The sequence below is a fragment of the Crocodylus siamensis genome, chromosome 1, assembly GCF_052110815.1.
Source record: "Crocodylus siamensis isolate JL-2025a chromosome 1, ASM5211081v1, whole genome shotgun sequence".
In the NCBI taxonomy this organism is placed as follows: Eukaryota; Metazoa; Chordata; order Crocodylia; family Crocodylidae; genus Crocodylus; species Crocodylus siamensis.
This window is the reverse complement of record NC_143395.1, coordinates 80,955,743-80,969,586: the sequence shown is the minus strand read 5'-3', so window position 1 is coordinate 80,969,586 and position 13,844 is coordinate 80,955,743. Positions and strand designations below refer to the sequence as shown.

At 46.5% G+C, this 13,844-nt stretch overlaps 1 protein-coding gene across 3 annotated transcripts in view; it reads left to right on the top strand.

Moving 5' to 3' along the window:
- The window catches only part of ASCC3 (activating signal cointegrator 1 complex subunit 3), a 560,200-nt gene that overhangs the window by 411,660 nt on the left and 134,696 nt on the right, over positions 1–13,844 (top strand). For all 3 annotated transcript variants that reach the window (XM_090037230.1, XM_090037224.1, XM_090037218.1), the window contains one exon: positions 2,760–2,914. In XM_090037230.1, the coding sequence (XP_089893356.1) occupies positions 2,760–2,914 (155 nt within the window). The remainder of the gene's footprint in view (positions 1–2,759; positions 2,915–13,844) is intronic.

The window sequence follows — 13,844 nt, the reverse complement described above, 5'->3', positions numbered from 1 at the left end:
GCCATAAAGCAGTGGGGGAACAGCTACAGCATCCTGATGAGCAAAGGTGCTAGGGGGAGCTCTAATTTTCCATGATTAAAAACAAAAAAAATCAAATGCCAAAAAATATAGGCATTTAGAATGTATTTTATTATAATGTTTGAGACACTGGTAGTTTTCCAAATTGCTTTAAAATTGTAAATGTATCAATAAAATATTGTGTTCAACAGAAAGACAAATAAATATAGTGGTGTTTCATTTTAATCACAAAAAATGGAAATTTTGTGAATTCTAATCATGGGATTTTGGATATTTTATCAGAGAATTTTGGATTTTTTTAACAGACTGTAGGTGTTCAGAGAGAGCAGGTTGATTGGTAAAATTGTTTTGTCCTTAAATTTGTGATTCTTTCCATGTAGACAAAGCTTTAGTTTAAATCACTGCAACTTTTCTAGCACAGGTAAGCTCCAATCCAGGAAGACAAAATTATCATATAGGTGACTCAGATGGAGATGGATAAGGAGAGAAAACAAAGAATATGTAAAAACAAATGCTACCAATTTCAAGTTGTTATGCTCTTAACATTTTGGGGTAAATGCTAAAATATTAGGGAAAGTCTTTTGTTTTCTTTTTTCCTGAACATGTAGCCTTCATACATATGTCTGTATGTCTGTAGCCACATTTCTTTTTATTGGGAGCTGTACATAGATATTGTATAATGGCATCAAAAAGATTCAGTTAACCATCTGTAATGCAGCTTTGAAAAGTGAGGATTCTTAACTATCATAATTGCATTTAAAATTTCTAGCTGATTAATATCAAAGCAATCACAGTAAAATGAGATGAATCAGCTGTCCGCTCCATTTAGTAGGGCTGTGCGAAGCTTCGGTCGCTGATTCAGTTCAGTAGATTCGGCCCAATTTGGCAGCCGAATATCCGAATCCAAGTTGAATCAGGAGACCCTTTAATCTCTCAGAATCAAATCAGAACCCTCTGAATTGATTTGGAGAGATTTTATGATTCGGACATAGACAGAGCTTTAAATGTTTTTTTCTACATACTTCAAGGTATCAGGTGGCTTGTGAATGCTGAGATGCTGGGACAGATAGAGCGTCCCACAGGAGCATGGGGGGTTGCCAGCACGCTCAGTGGTGGACCCAGAAGCAGTTCTCAGCAGCTGACCCAGAAGTGGACTGGAATTAATTCTGGTCCACTTCTGATTCTGCTGCTGAGCACCTGGGGGAACACCACGCTCCTGTGAGACACTCCATCTGCCCCACCATCTCAGCATTCACAAGCTGCACCTGGTACCTCAATGTATGTAGAAAAAATATTTAAAGCTGTGTCTATGGCTGAATTGCTGATTATCCGAAACAGCTTCAAATCTTCAGATTTGAATTCAGCTGAATCGAATTGGGACGGTGATTTAAATCAACAAATCGAATCACTCTCCCCTGAATCGGGCCAAATCCGAACAAAATACAGCCCACTTCGCACACCCCTACCAGTTAGTAGCTGAATGAAGTAGAGCTAAGAGTATCTCTCCTAAGAAATCTGAATAAAAACAAAATAGAACTAATATTGCCTATACCAGGGATCAGCAACATACAGTCTGTGGAGCAAATGGATCTGACCTGTGGATCCAGAAGGCTCGTCTCTGCCCGTAACCGCAGGGGGCTGGACAGCGAGGAGCTGTGCTAGAGCTAGGTGCCTGGAAGCTGTACCAGCACTGCTGCCACTTCTCCCTTCCCCATGCTTCCCAGTACACCTTCCAGCTCATGGGGAACTAAGCCAGCTTCCACCTGTGTCCACACTGAGCTAGTTGGAGGTGCGTGGTGTGGGAGAAGTGGCAGTAGGTTCCAGCAGAACTCCCCAGCAGCTGAAAGCTGCACCAGTGCTACATCCAGGGAGCAGAGGATAGGACGAAGTGCTAGCAGTGCAGGTGCAGCTCCCACCTGCCTGGCTCTGGTGTGAGCGCAGTTGCTGGCATGCTGCCAAGCCACCTGACCCACACTAGCCTGGGGCGGGGTTGTTCTGGCCAACAGCTGACAAAGGTTGCCAGCCCCTGGGCCCCTCTATTAACCATTGTATTTTGTGTGTTGCATCCTGAAAGGAAGGGAATAGATGTCTGAATTGTAAAACATGACCAAGAAATACTTTTCTAAGAATATAATCCCTTCTTTACCTCAGTAATCAGGAGTGTAGTAGAAGATGAGATGTTCCAGAACATCAGTCTTCCCCTTGCCTCCACACCTCATTGTTATGTTCCAAAATGATCAAAGCCATTGTGAGATACGTTTACTGTATCTATATGTTTAGGCCACTGGCTACCTTCATTCATCTTCATACAAACACAAGATTCTCTGTACTTTGAATCACTATATTCTGGGGTTGTAAATGCTCAAATATGTATCTTTCATTAAATAAAGGTCAGTATTCATGTTTATAGAAGGAATTATATAGCTTTCTAAGTGCCTGGTCAAAAAAAGTAATTGAAAGAAAGGATGGACTTGGCTTGTGAATTCTTAATCATTATTTTAACCCATTGGTAATAACCAGTAGAGGGGTTGATACTGATTTTTTTCTGAGCTGTAAATTGCTAATTCAAGTTAAGTATTACAAAATATTCAGACATGCCAGGTCAAGAGGGTCAGTCATTTACACACTGAACAACAAAAGCAAGCAATAATATCCCTCTCTCAAACCCTATTTAAAAGTATGATTTCTATTATTTTGTCCTGTAAATGCAAATTTGTTAACACCTGATGTTTTCTTTACAGGTCACATGCTGCATCATGTGAAAATTGGTTTAAAGGTCAAACAATGCGTCCATCAAATTCCCTCCATTACAATGGAAGCCACTATTCAACCAATTACGCGTACTGTACTCCGAGTTAGACTGAACATCACTCCTGATTTTTCATGGAATGACCAGGTAAAAATGAAGGGGCTTGTGAATACCTTTATCTGGTTTCAGTAATTAAGATGAAGATTGCAATGAAATTTCAGTTGCTTAGATGTTTGAAACTATCTTTTCACACTAGCAAGATCAAATTTTCTTTATAAGATAAACGACTATTGAAGTGCTTATGGAAGAACATACCCAGTTTTCTCTTCAAATAAAAAAAGTAAAACAATACAGTCCTAAGTACTTAGAACAGATATGAATACTAACTGGCATATACCTTCCAGACTTAATGGAATTTTAAGTTCAAAAACAGATGAATGAATAAAAAATAGATGACAAATTTAGGCAACGTAAAGTACTTGACATGTACAAGTTCTAATCTTGTCTTGACAAATTAAAATATAAAGGGTCATCTGCTCCAGTGACTTGTCTCTAAAGGAGAGAGATTAATTTAAATAGATACATGTGTATATATGACACAAACAACCTACGTAGATGTTTTTATTCTAGTACATCCTTTGTTTTAGTATGCGTCACTTGGAAAGGGATTTAAGCTAAACCAAAAAAGACACTTTCATAATGGAATAAAAGTGACTAGAGAGTATTATATTGGTACAATTATGGGAATATAACTGGTAAAATCTTTTCCAACAGACAAAGCATAAATTAACAATAGGCTTTTCTTCATTTTCAGTAATATCTTTCTCTCTTGCCTCTCAGAGACTGTAATCCTGAAGGCTAACGATTAATATCTATTCCTGGATTAAGATGAATTAAAAAATTCTGGTTTTATAGTGTATATACCCCCTTTTTTAAGCGCAAGAGTGTACATATAGCATCTTATTTATAAATTAAATACATTTACACTAATTATTTTCTCTAGCCACAAGGGCTTTTGTTTTTTGTTTAGAAAACTGTGCTGGTTTAGGGCCTTGTTACATGTTAATTTTAGGTGAATCTTGGAACTCTTAAGCCCTGGGTTGTCCACATTAATACCTGAAACTAGTTTTAATCACACTTTAGGTTGCTTAAAGTTATGCCAGTCAAGCCTAGGTTTATCTCTGATCCATGTTACCCAGATCATGTTACACTAATGTGTAGTAATCTAGACTCCATGTTAGTATAAACACCCCACCCAGATTGGGCTCACTGACCCCACTGCCCACAGTCCTCCCCAGTACCTCAAATCCATGCTCACTAGCCCCTCCTGCCCTTCTTTCCTACCCCCCACCTTGCTTACTTGTGGCTGCCCATTCTGTCTGTCCCATGGGAGCAGACAGGGAGGGGTTAAGCTATCTGCCCAGCCACTGCTGCTGCTGCTCTCTGGGCCTATCCCCTGGGACAGACAGCCACATCTAGGTGGGGGAGAACCCTGAGGACAGGGGAAAACATGGAGAACCCTAGAGTGCAGGGGGCGGGGATGGTGGGGGGTGGAGGGAAGCCCAGAATGAGGTAGAGGGGAGCGATCTTTACGATTCAGTCCTCCAGGCCCCTGAAGGCCTGAATGTATGACTGCTCCAACCCCAAGCTAGCACTAACACCAATCAACATTTGAGCAGCTCATAGTGTGAAGTGTAACAAGGCTCTAGATTGTGAATAGCAAAGTGACCAAAATTAAGGAAATGTGTTTGCTGTGGAATTGGTTATGTAAATATCTTTACATGAATCTCTAATTTAATTTTCTGCTGCTTAGTGTTGGTGACTCATTTAATTACTTATATATATTGTTATCTAATATGAAAGGAGGTTGCTAAGAAAGATTTAGCTGAATCTTCATTATGTAATATCTTTTTTCAGTGTTGCCAATGTAAAGTTCAGTACTATTGAGTCAAACTATTGTTAAGGACAAAAAAAGATTAACACGTTTTAACTGGAATTGTTTCTTTTAAAAAATCATTTTTCAATTTTTTTGTAGAGTGCTGTTCCAAAGCAAAACCATATTTAACATAAAAGAGGTCTGTATACTCTTCTGCTCTTTGAGTTCTGGATTTGCAGAAAGATCTTTGGAGCAAATGAAGTTTTGCCCAGCCTTATTGCTGTGACTGTTGACCCAATGGTCATCTTTACACGTGCTCCAGCTCTTGGGAGGCGCTCTAATTAAAGCACCTACAATGTACAGTGTATTCAGTGTCCTGCATTTCAAAATGGCGGTGGGGCACTTTAACTAAACCTCTTTCAACAAGCCTTAGTTAAAGTATCTCCGCTGCCATTTTCAAGTGTGGGACGCTGAATGCATGTGATGCTGCAGGTGCTTTAAGTAGAGGAGCTCCCAAGAGCCGGAGCCTTTTGTAAAGATGCTCATTGGATCAAGGGCAATAGCCAAGAATCCTGGTTTTCTTGGTATAAAAATTGCAAATTCAATGAAAAATAACAAATTCTCTGATTAAAAAACCAGCCCGGACATAGTGGGGATTACAGAAACGTGGTGGGATGAAACGCATGATTGGGCGGTCAATGTCAAGGGCTATAGGCTGTACAGGAGGGACAGGATAGGAAAGAGGGGTGGGGGCGTGGCACTCTATATTAAGGAGGAATACACATCCTTGTTAATTAGCAAGGAGCCAGGGGAGGGGCACTCTGAAGTGCTTCGGGTTAGAGTACAAGGCAGTCGAGGGGAAAGGGACTTAATGGTGGGAGTCTACTACAGACCTCCCAACCAGGGTGAAGAGCTTGACCAGGAATTCTTGGGTCAGCTCACAGAGGTAGTGAAGGCTAAGGATGTGGTTGTCATGGGGGAACTGAATTTCCCAGACATCTGCTGGGAAGAACAGTCAGCCAGGTCTGAATGCTCACGTAGGTTCCTGGCCAGAGTGCAGGACCTCCATCTAACCCAGGAGGTGCACAGAGTAGACGCCTTGTTGGACCTAGTGCTGGCCACGGGTGGTGACCTGGTGAGGGGGCTGCGAGTGCTCAACCACCTGGGTGACAGCGATCATCGCCTGCTGGAATTCACCATCCAGCGCAAGGTGGCAAAGGCATGCAGTAAGGCAGCGGCCCTAGATTTTAGGAGTGCAGACTTCAATGAGCTAAGGAGGATAGTTGGAGAAGCGCTGAGGTCCCGGCGGGGTGGGGAGCCAGGTGTCCAAGGAGAATGGTCGCTCCTTAAGGAGACGATCCTCCAAGCCCAAAGGAAGGTAATCCCAACGAGGATCAAAGGGAGCAGGAGAGCACACAAGCCTCTGTGGCTCACCAAAAGAATCCGGGAATGTCTCCTTGCTAAAAAGGAGGCTTATACCCAGTGGAAAGAAGGGGTCATCACTGGGGAGGGCTATTCTGTAGTTGCTCGGGGATGTAGGGGGGCAGTTAGGAAGGCCAAGGCAGAGATGGAACTGGGACTGGCTTCCCAGATTAAGGACAATAAGAAGTCTTTTTTTAAATACATAGGGGGTAAAAAGAAGGTCCCGGGTAATGTGGGGCCCTTGCAGGACAACATGGGTAACTTGGTCGTCACACCAGACGGCAAAGCTAACATGTTTAATGATTTCTTTGCCTCCATCTTCCTAAGTAGGGTCCAGAACAGCCACCTCCCTGCTGGGCCCACCTCGGGCCCCGGGGGAGGCACACCTGGGCCACGGGTTAGCGAGGATTTAGTTAGGGAGCTTCTGGAGGGGTTGGACATATTCAAATCAGCCGGCCCGGATGATCTCCACCCTAGAGTTCTAAAGGAACTGGCCGGGGTCATTGCAAGTCCCCTGGCACAACTTTATGAGCACTCGTGGTGCTCTGGTAAGGTACTGGAGGACTGGAAGAGGGCCAACGTGGTCCCCATCTTCAAAAAAGGCAGGAAGGAGGACCCGGGAAACTGTAGGCCGATTAGTCTCACCTCGATCCTAGGCAATCTGTTTGAGAAAATTATGCTGGCACACATCCAGGAGGGGCCAGCAGGAGACTGCATGCTTAGGGGCGACCAACATGGGTTCATCAGTGGAAGATCCTGTCAGACCAACCTGGTGGCCTTTTACGATCAGATCACCAGATCAAGATCACCAGATCATTAGATGCAGGGGTAGCAGTGGATATAATCTTCCTGGACTTCCGGAAGGCTTTTGACACTGTCTCTCACCCTGTTCTCATTAAGAAACTGGGGGGCTGTGGTGTAGATACCCACACAGTCAAATGGGTCGCCAACTGGCTGGAGGGCCGCACCCAGAGGGTGGTAGTAGATGGGTCCTTCTCAACCTGGAAGGACGTGGGCAGTGGGGTTCCGCAGGGCTCGGTCCTCAGGCCCGCACTGTTCAACATCTTCATCAGCGATTTGGATGAGGGGGTAAAAAGCACCCTGTTCAAATTTACTGATGACACTAAGACGTGGGGGGACGTGGGTACATTGGAAGGATGCAACAGGCTACAATCAGACCTCGACAGGTTACAAGGGTGGGTGGACGAGAATAGGATGGGTTTCAACACAGACAAGTGCAAGGTGATGCACCTCGGGAGGAACAACCGGCACCATACCTACAGGCTGGGGAACTCCCCTCTTATCAGCACAGAGGCAGAAAGGGATCTGGGGGTCATCATTGACTCCAAGATGAACATGGCCCGGCAGTGTGGAGAGGCAGTCAGGAAGGCCAACCGCACCTTGGCATGCATCCACAGATGCATCTTGAGCAGGTCTAAGGAGGTGATCCTCCCCCTCTATGCGGCGCTGGTCAGGCCGCAGCTGGAGTATTGCGTCCAATTCTGGGTGCCGCACTTCAAGAGGGATGTCGACAGCATGGAGAGGGTCCAGAGGAGGGCCACTCATATGATTGGGGACAGTGGGGCAGGCCCTATGAGGAGAGGCTGCGGGACCTGAACCTGTTCAGCCTCCAAAAGAGAAGGCTGAGGGGGGATCTTGTGGCCTGTTATAAACTAGTCAGGGGGGATCAGCAGGCATTGGGGAAGTCACTGTTTCCCCGAGCACCGCCAGGAGTGACCAGGAATAACGGTCACAAGCTGGCAGAGGGTAGATTTAGGTTAGATATCAGGAGGCGCTACTTCACAGTCAGGGCGGCTAGGGTCTGGAACCAGCTTGCAAGAGAAGTGGTGCAGGCTCCTACCCTGGGGGTGTTTAAGAGGAGGTTAGATGAACATCTTGCTGGGGTCATTTGACCCCAGTACTCTTTCCTGCCATGGCAGGGGGTCGGACTAGATGATCTGCTCAGGTCCCTTCCGACCCTACAAACTATGAAACTATGAAACCGCCAAATCCACTGTTTTCCATGATTAAAATGAAACATCACTATATATGTATAGGTATTGGTTCAGCACAATGTTTTATTCATCTATTTACAATGTTAAAGCAATTTGGAAACCTACCAGTGCCTCAACCATTGTAATAAAATACATTCTAAATGCCTATACATTTTGGCATTTGATTTGAGGTTTTTTATCATAGAAAATCAGAGCTCCCTCTTCCCCCTTCACCCACCAGGACATGGATCCAGCATGGATCATGTGTCCCCCTCCCCCACTACTGTCCTTTGTGGCGCTGAGTAGCCCTGGTATGCCACTGCCCTGCCTATGCCATTGCCCCTTACTTCCAACCCACAGCCCCGCAACCCTTCTGGTGCCCTTTACTCCCTACCCACAGTCCCTGGCCTCCCAGCTGGCAGCCCACAGCTGCCAGAGCTATGGGACAAGGGACCTGGGTCCATAAACCCCTGCCCCGCACAACAGTGCCTGAGCCTGAGCCAGTGCCCACAGGAGGTAGCAGCTGCTGCAGCAGAGCAGAACACGGATCCTGGCTCCCTCTCCCCCACGGCTGGCATGACCTGTGTGGAGGCCATGCGAGGGAGAGCTTTGGACTCCCCGCCCTGCTGCCTTCCCCCGAGGGCCTCTGCAGTGCAGCAGATGGGACCTGGCACAGCAGGGCTGAGCAGGGCCAGGTGGGGAAGCTCAATGCTGCTGCCATGAGCCACATGCTGCCATGGTACAATGTTACCTACCCGCCCCTACAGCAACAGGGGTGGTGGCACAAAGTTATGCCTGCTGCTGCTGTCGAGCAGGCAGGGGGTGCTGCACCATGGTGGTACAGGGGTTGCAGCAGTGGCACCAGTCTTCCTGGTTCTGCCCTGCTATGCTGAGTCTTGCCTGCTTAGCCGTGGAGGCCCTGGAGGAGTGGGAGGGAAACAGCAAACCAGGGAGCCCTGAGCCCACAACAGGCAGCACACACAAATCTGGGGGGCACATGCTCCATATGGTTCCCTTGGGAGTGCGCATTGCAGTGGGGAGCCAACCCCTCTCCCTTCCCTGCCCCATGGATGAACTACCTGCAGCTCCTTCCCATTCCCCATCCAGGCCCTGCAGCTGCACATTCCAGCCATAGGCCTCAGGCCCCAAGCACCACCCTGGCTGGCCAGCAACGCAAGCCCCAGCCCTTCCTTACTCTCTCCCTTCCTTCCTCACTATGGGGACCTCAATCCCCACCTCCTCCCCCCACCACACTTACCTGTAGGAAGCTGCTACCCAGGTTGCCTGGTGGCCATGTGCATGTGTATGTGCACACATGAACATGGTACCCCCTGCCTAACCACCCTCCTCCCACTCCCCACAACTTTGCCAGCCTGCAAGGGGAAACCAACTGTTTCCCATGTTTTTCTCCTTTAAAGGAGGAAATCTGGGGCTTTCTCCCTAAAATGAGAAAATCTTGGTTTTACTGCGTTTTTCCATGGAAAACAGAAAACCCAGATCCCTGGTCATAGCAATATGACTGAGAAAACTCAATTTTTTTTCAGAGATCTTTCAGCAAATCTAGAACTCAAAGAGCAGAAGATTATATAGACCTCTTTTATTTTAAACATGGTTTTGGCTTAAAGAAGCTTACAAGAAGTGGAAGCTTGGATATATAACTAGGAAGGAGTATAAGAATATTGCTCGGGCTTGCAGGGATGAAGTCAGGAAGGCCAAAGCGCAATTGGACCTGCAGCTAGCAAGGGATGTGAAGGGAAACAACAAGGGTTTCTACAAGTATGTTAGCAACAAGAGAAAGGTCAGCAAAAGTGTGGGTCCCTTACTGAATAAGAGAAGCAACCTTGTGACAAAGGATGAGGAAAATGCTGAAGTACTTAATGCCTTTTTTTACCTCCGTCTTCACAGGCACAGTCAGCTCCCAGACTACTGCACCAGGTAGCAGAGTTTGGGGAGGGAGATCAGCAGCCCTCAGTGGTGAAAGAACAGGGTAGAGAGAAAAACTGGATGCGTACAAGTTCATGGGGCCATATTAGACAATAATTAAGGACAACAAAATGTCCTTTTTCAGGCATATAGGGAGCAAAAGGAAGGTGCAGGGTAGCATACGACCCCTACAGGACAAACTAGGGCAATTGGTGACAGAGAGGGGGGACAAAGCTCAGCTCTTCAATGAGTTCTTTTCATCTGTGTTCCTAGACACAAATTAAGACAAATCTCCCAGTTGGATCACAGGTAGACACAGGAGGGACACCAGCCCACCAACAGTTAGCGCAGACATAGTGAAGGGTCACTTGAAGGGGTTGGATGTGTTCAAATCAGCAGGCCCGAATGAACGTCATCCAAGGGTGCTGAAGGAATTGGCCAGTGTCATACCAGAGCTGCTGGCACAGCTGTTCAAACATTCATGGTGCTCCAGTCAGCTCCCAGAGGACTAGCCAGCACGGGTTTGTTGTGGGTAGGTCTTGTTTGACCAATCTCATTTCCTTCTATGACCAGGTGACCTATCACCTGGACAAGAGGGAGGAGATTGATGTCATATATCTTGACTTCAAAAAAGCTTTTGATCTGGTATCCCATGATCACCTCTTGGCCAAACTGCCCAGTTCTGGCCTTGGCTCCACCACGATCCGCTGGCTGGGAAATTGGCTTCGTGGTCAGACCCAGAGGGTTGTGATTGATGGCAGTCACTCATCATGGTGCCCTGTGACTAGTGGGGTCCCTCAAGGCTCTGTCCTGGGACCCATACTGTTCAACATCTTCATTAACGATGTGGACATTGGAGTCAGGAGCGGACTGGCCAAGTTCGCCAATGACACCAAACTTTGGGGCAAAGCATCCACGCCAGAAGATAGGCGGGTGATCCAGGCTGACCTGGACAACCTCAGCAAATGGGCAGACGAGAACCTCATGCTCCACCGAAACACCGAAAAATGCAAGGTTCTCCACCTTGGGAGGAAAAACCTGCAGCACCCTTATAGGCTCGGCAGTGCTACGTTGGTTAGCACTACAGAAGAAAGAGACTTGGGGGTCATCATTGACCACAAGATGAACATGAGCCTGCAATGCGATGCTGCGGCTAGTAAAGCGACCAAAATGCTGGCGTGCATCCATAGATGCTTCTCGAGCAAATCCCAGGACATCATTCTCCCCTTGTACTCAGCCTTGGTGAGGCCGCAGCTGGAGTACTGTATCCAGTTTTGGGCTCCACAATTCAAAAAGGATGTGGAGAAGCTTGAGAGAGTCCAGAGGAGAGCCACGTGCATGATCAGAGGTCAGGAAAACAGCTCTTACGATGACAGGCTGAGAGCCATGGAACTCTTTAGCCTGGAAAAGCGCAGGCTCAGGGGTGATCTGATGGCCACCTGTAAGTTTATCAGGGGTGACCACCAGGATCTGGGGGAACATCTGTTCACCAGAGCGCCCCAAGGGATGACTAGGTCAAACGGTCACAAACTCCTGCAAGACCGTTTCAAGCTGGACATAAGGAAGAATTTCTTTACTGTCCGAGCCCCCAAGGTCTGGAACAGTCTGCCAGCGGAGGTGGTTCAAACACCTACATTGAACACCTTCAAGAGTAAATTGGATGCTTATCTTGCTGGGATCCTATGACCCCAGCTGACTTCCTGCCCTTTGGGCAGGGGGCTGGACTCGATGATCTCCTGAGGTCCTTTCCAGCCCTAATGTCTATGAAATCTATGAAAAGGGCCATTGTGGTCCTTATTTTCAAGAAGAGGAGGAGGTAGGAACCAGGAAACTATAGGCCAGTTAGTCTCACCTCCATCCTTGGGAAAACTCTGTAAAAAATCTTTAAGGAGCCCAGAAGGGGAAATAATCCTGAAAGGAAATCAGCACAGGTTCATTGCAGGTAGATCCTGCCTGACTAACCTTGTTTCTTTTTATGACCAGGTCACAAAATGTTTACCATCTACCTAGACTTTAAGAAGGCCTTCAGTATGGTATCTCATTCTTTTCTTGTAAATAAACTGACAAGCTGTGATGTAGATGATCACACAGTCAGGTAAGTAGCAAATTAGCTTAGGGGTCGCAGCCAGAGAGTGGTGGTGGACGGGTTGATATTGACCTGGAAAGATGTGGGCAGTGGAGTCCTGCAAGACTCGGTCCTTGTACCGGTGCTATTCAGTGTCTTCATCAGTGACTTGGATGAGGACATAGAGAGCACCCAGTTCAAGTTTGCACATGATACCAAATTATGGGGCAAAGTTAACATATCAGAGGGTAGGGAAGGGATCCAGGCAGATCTGGGCAGGTTGGAAAAATGGTCAGAACAAAAAAGGATGCAGTTCAACAAAGACAAGTGCAAAGTGCTGCACCTGAGCAAAAAGAACCCAGCCTGGGGGATAACCTTCTCAGCAGCACAACAGCAGAAAGGGATCCTGGAGTCATAGTTGACTCCAAGATGAACATGAATTGTCAATGCAACGATGTGATCAACAAGGCTAACCGCATTTTATCATGCATTAGCAGATGCGTGATAAGCAGGCCCAGTGAGGTGATGCTTCCCCTCTATGCAGCATTGGTCAGGCCACAGTTGGAGTACTGCGGAGAATCTTGAGAGGATTCAAAGGAGGGCCATTCCTATGGTCAGAGGCCTGCAGGCAAGGTCCTATGAGGAGAGACTGAGGGACCTTTACAAGAGAAGGTTGAGAGGTGATCTTGTGGCTGCCTATAAATTCATCAGGGGATGACAGCAAGGAATAGGAGATGCTCTGTTTACTAGGGCACCCCCTGGAGTAGACGCTAAAAAAAGTTTAAAATTTGTTCATAGTTCTAGTTAAATAATATTTTGGGTTCAAATCATCATAAATACACTTTCAAATCTGTATGTTTAATAAATAGTTTTTGGTACATTTATACTGTTGTCACTTGTTGTCAACTAGAGACAATGGCCAGAAATTGACGGAGAACAGATTTAGGTTGAACATTAGAAAGAGCTCCTTCAAGGTAAGGGTAGTCAGAATCTGGAATGGGCTTCCAAGGGAGGTGGTGTTTCTCCTCTTCCTTTGGGGTCTTCAAGAGGAGATTGGCCAAGCACCTCGCTGGGGTCATCTGACCCTAGCGCTCTTTCCTGCACAGGGCAGGAAGTCGGACTTGATGTCCTGCTGAGGTCCCTTCCGACCCTAACATCTATGAATCTGTGAATATGTAGTGCATTCAAGGGTGCTCACAGAGTTGGCTGACGTGACTGCAGAGCTGCTGCCCGTTATATTCGAAAACTCATAGTGATCAGGGAAGGCTTCAGATGACTGGCAAAGGGCAAATACAATACACATTTTTTAGAAAGAGAAGGGGAATCCAGAGAACTACAAACCAGTCGCCTCACCTCAGTCCCCAGAAAAATCATAGAGCAGGTTCTCAAGGAATCCATTTCTAAACACTTGGAGGAGAAGGTGATTAGGCACAGTTAGCATGGATTCCCTAAGGGCAAATCATGCTTTACCAATTTTGCTTTGCTTTGCTTTCTGTAATGAAATAACTAGCTCTGCGTTTGTGGGAAAAGCAGTGGGCATAATATACCTTGACTTTAACAAGGATTTTAATAGGGGACGATTTAACAGCAGCCTTCAGTAATTGAAGGATATTCCAAAAAGGATAAAGCTAGACTGTTCTCAGTGGTGGCAGATGACACAGCAAGAAACAACCATCTCAAGTTGCAGCAAGGGAGGTTTAAGTTGGATACTAGGGAAAACTTGCTCACTAGGGGGGTGGTGAAACACTGGAACAGGTTACCTAGAGAGGTGATGGACTCTCCATCCATAGAGGTTTT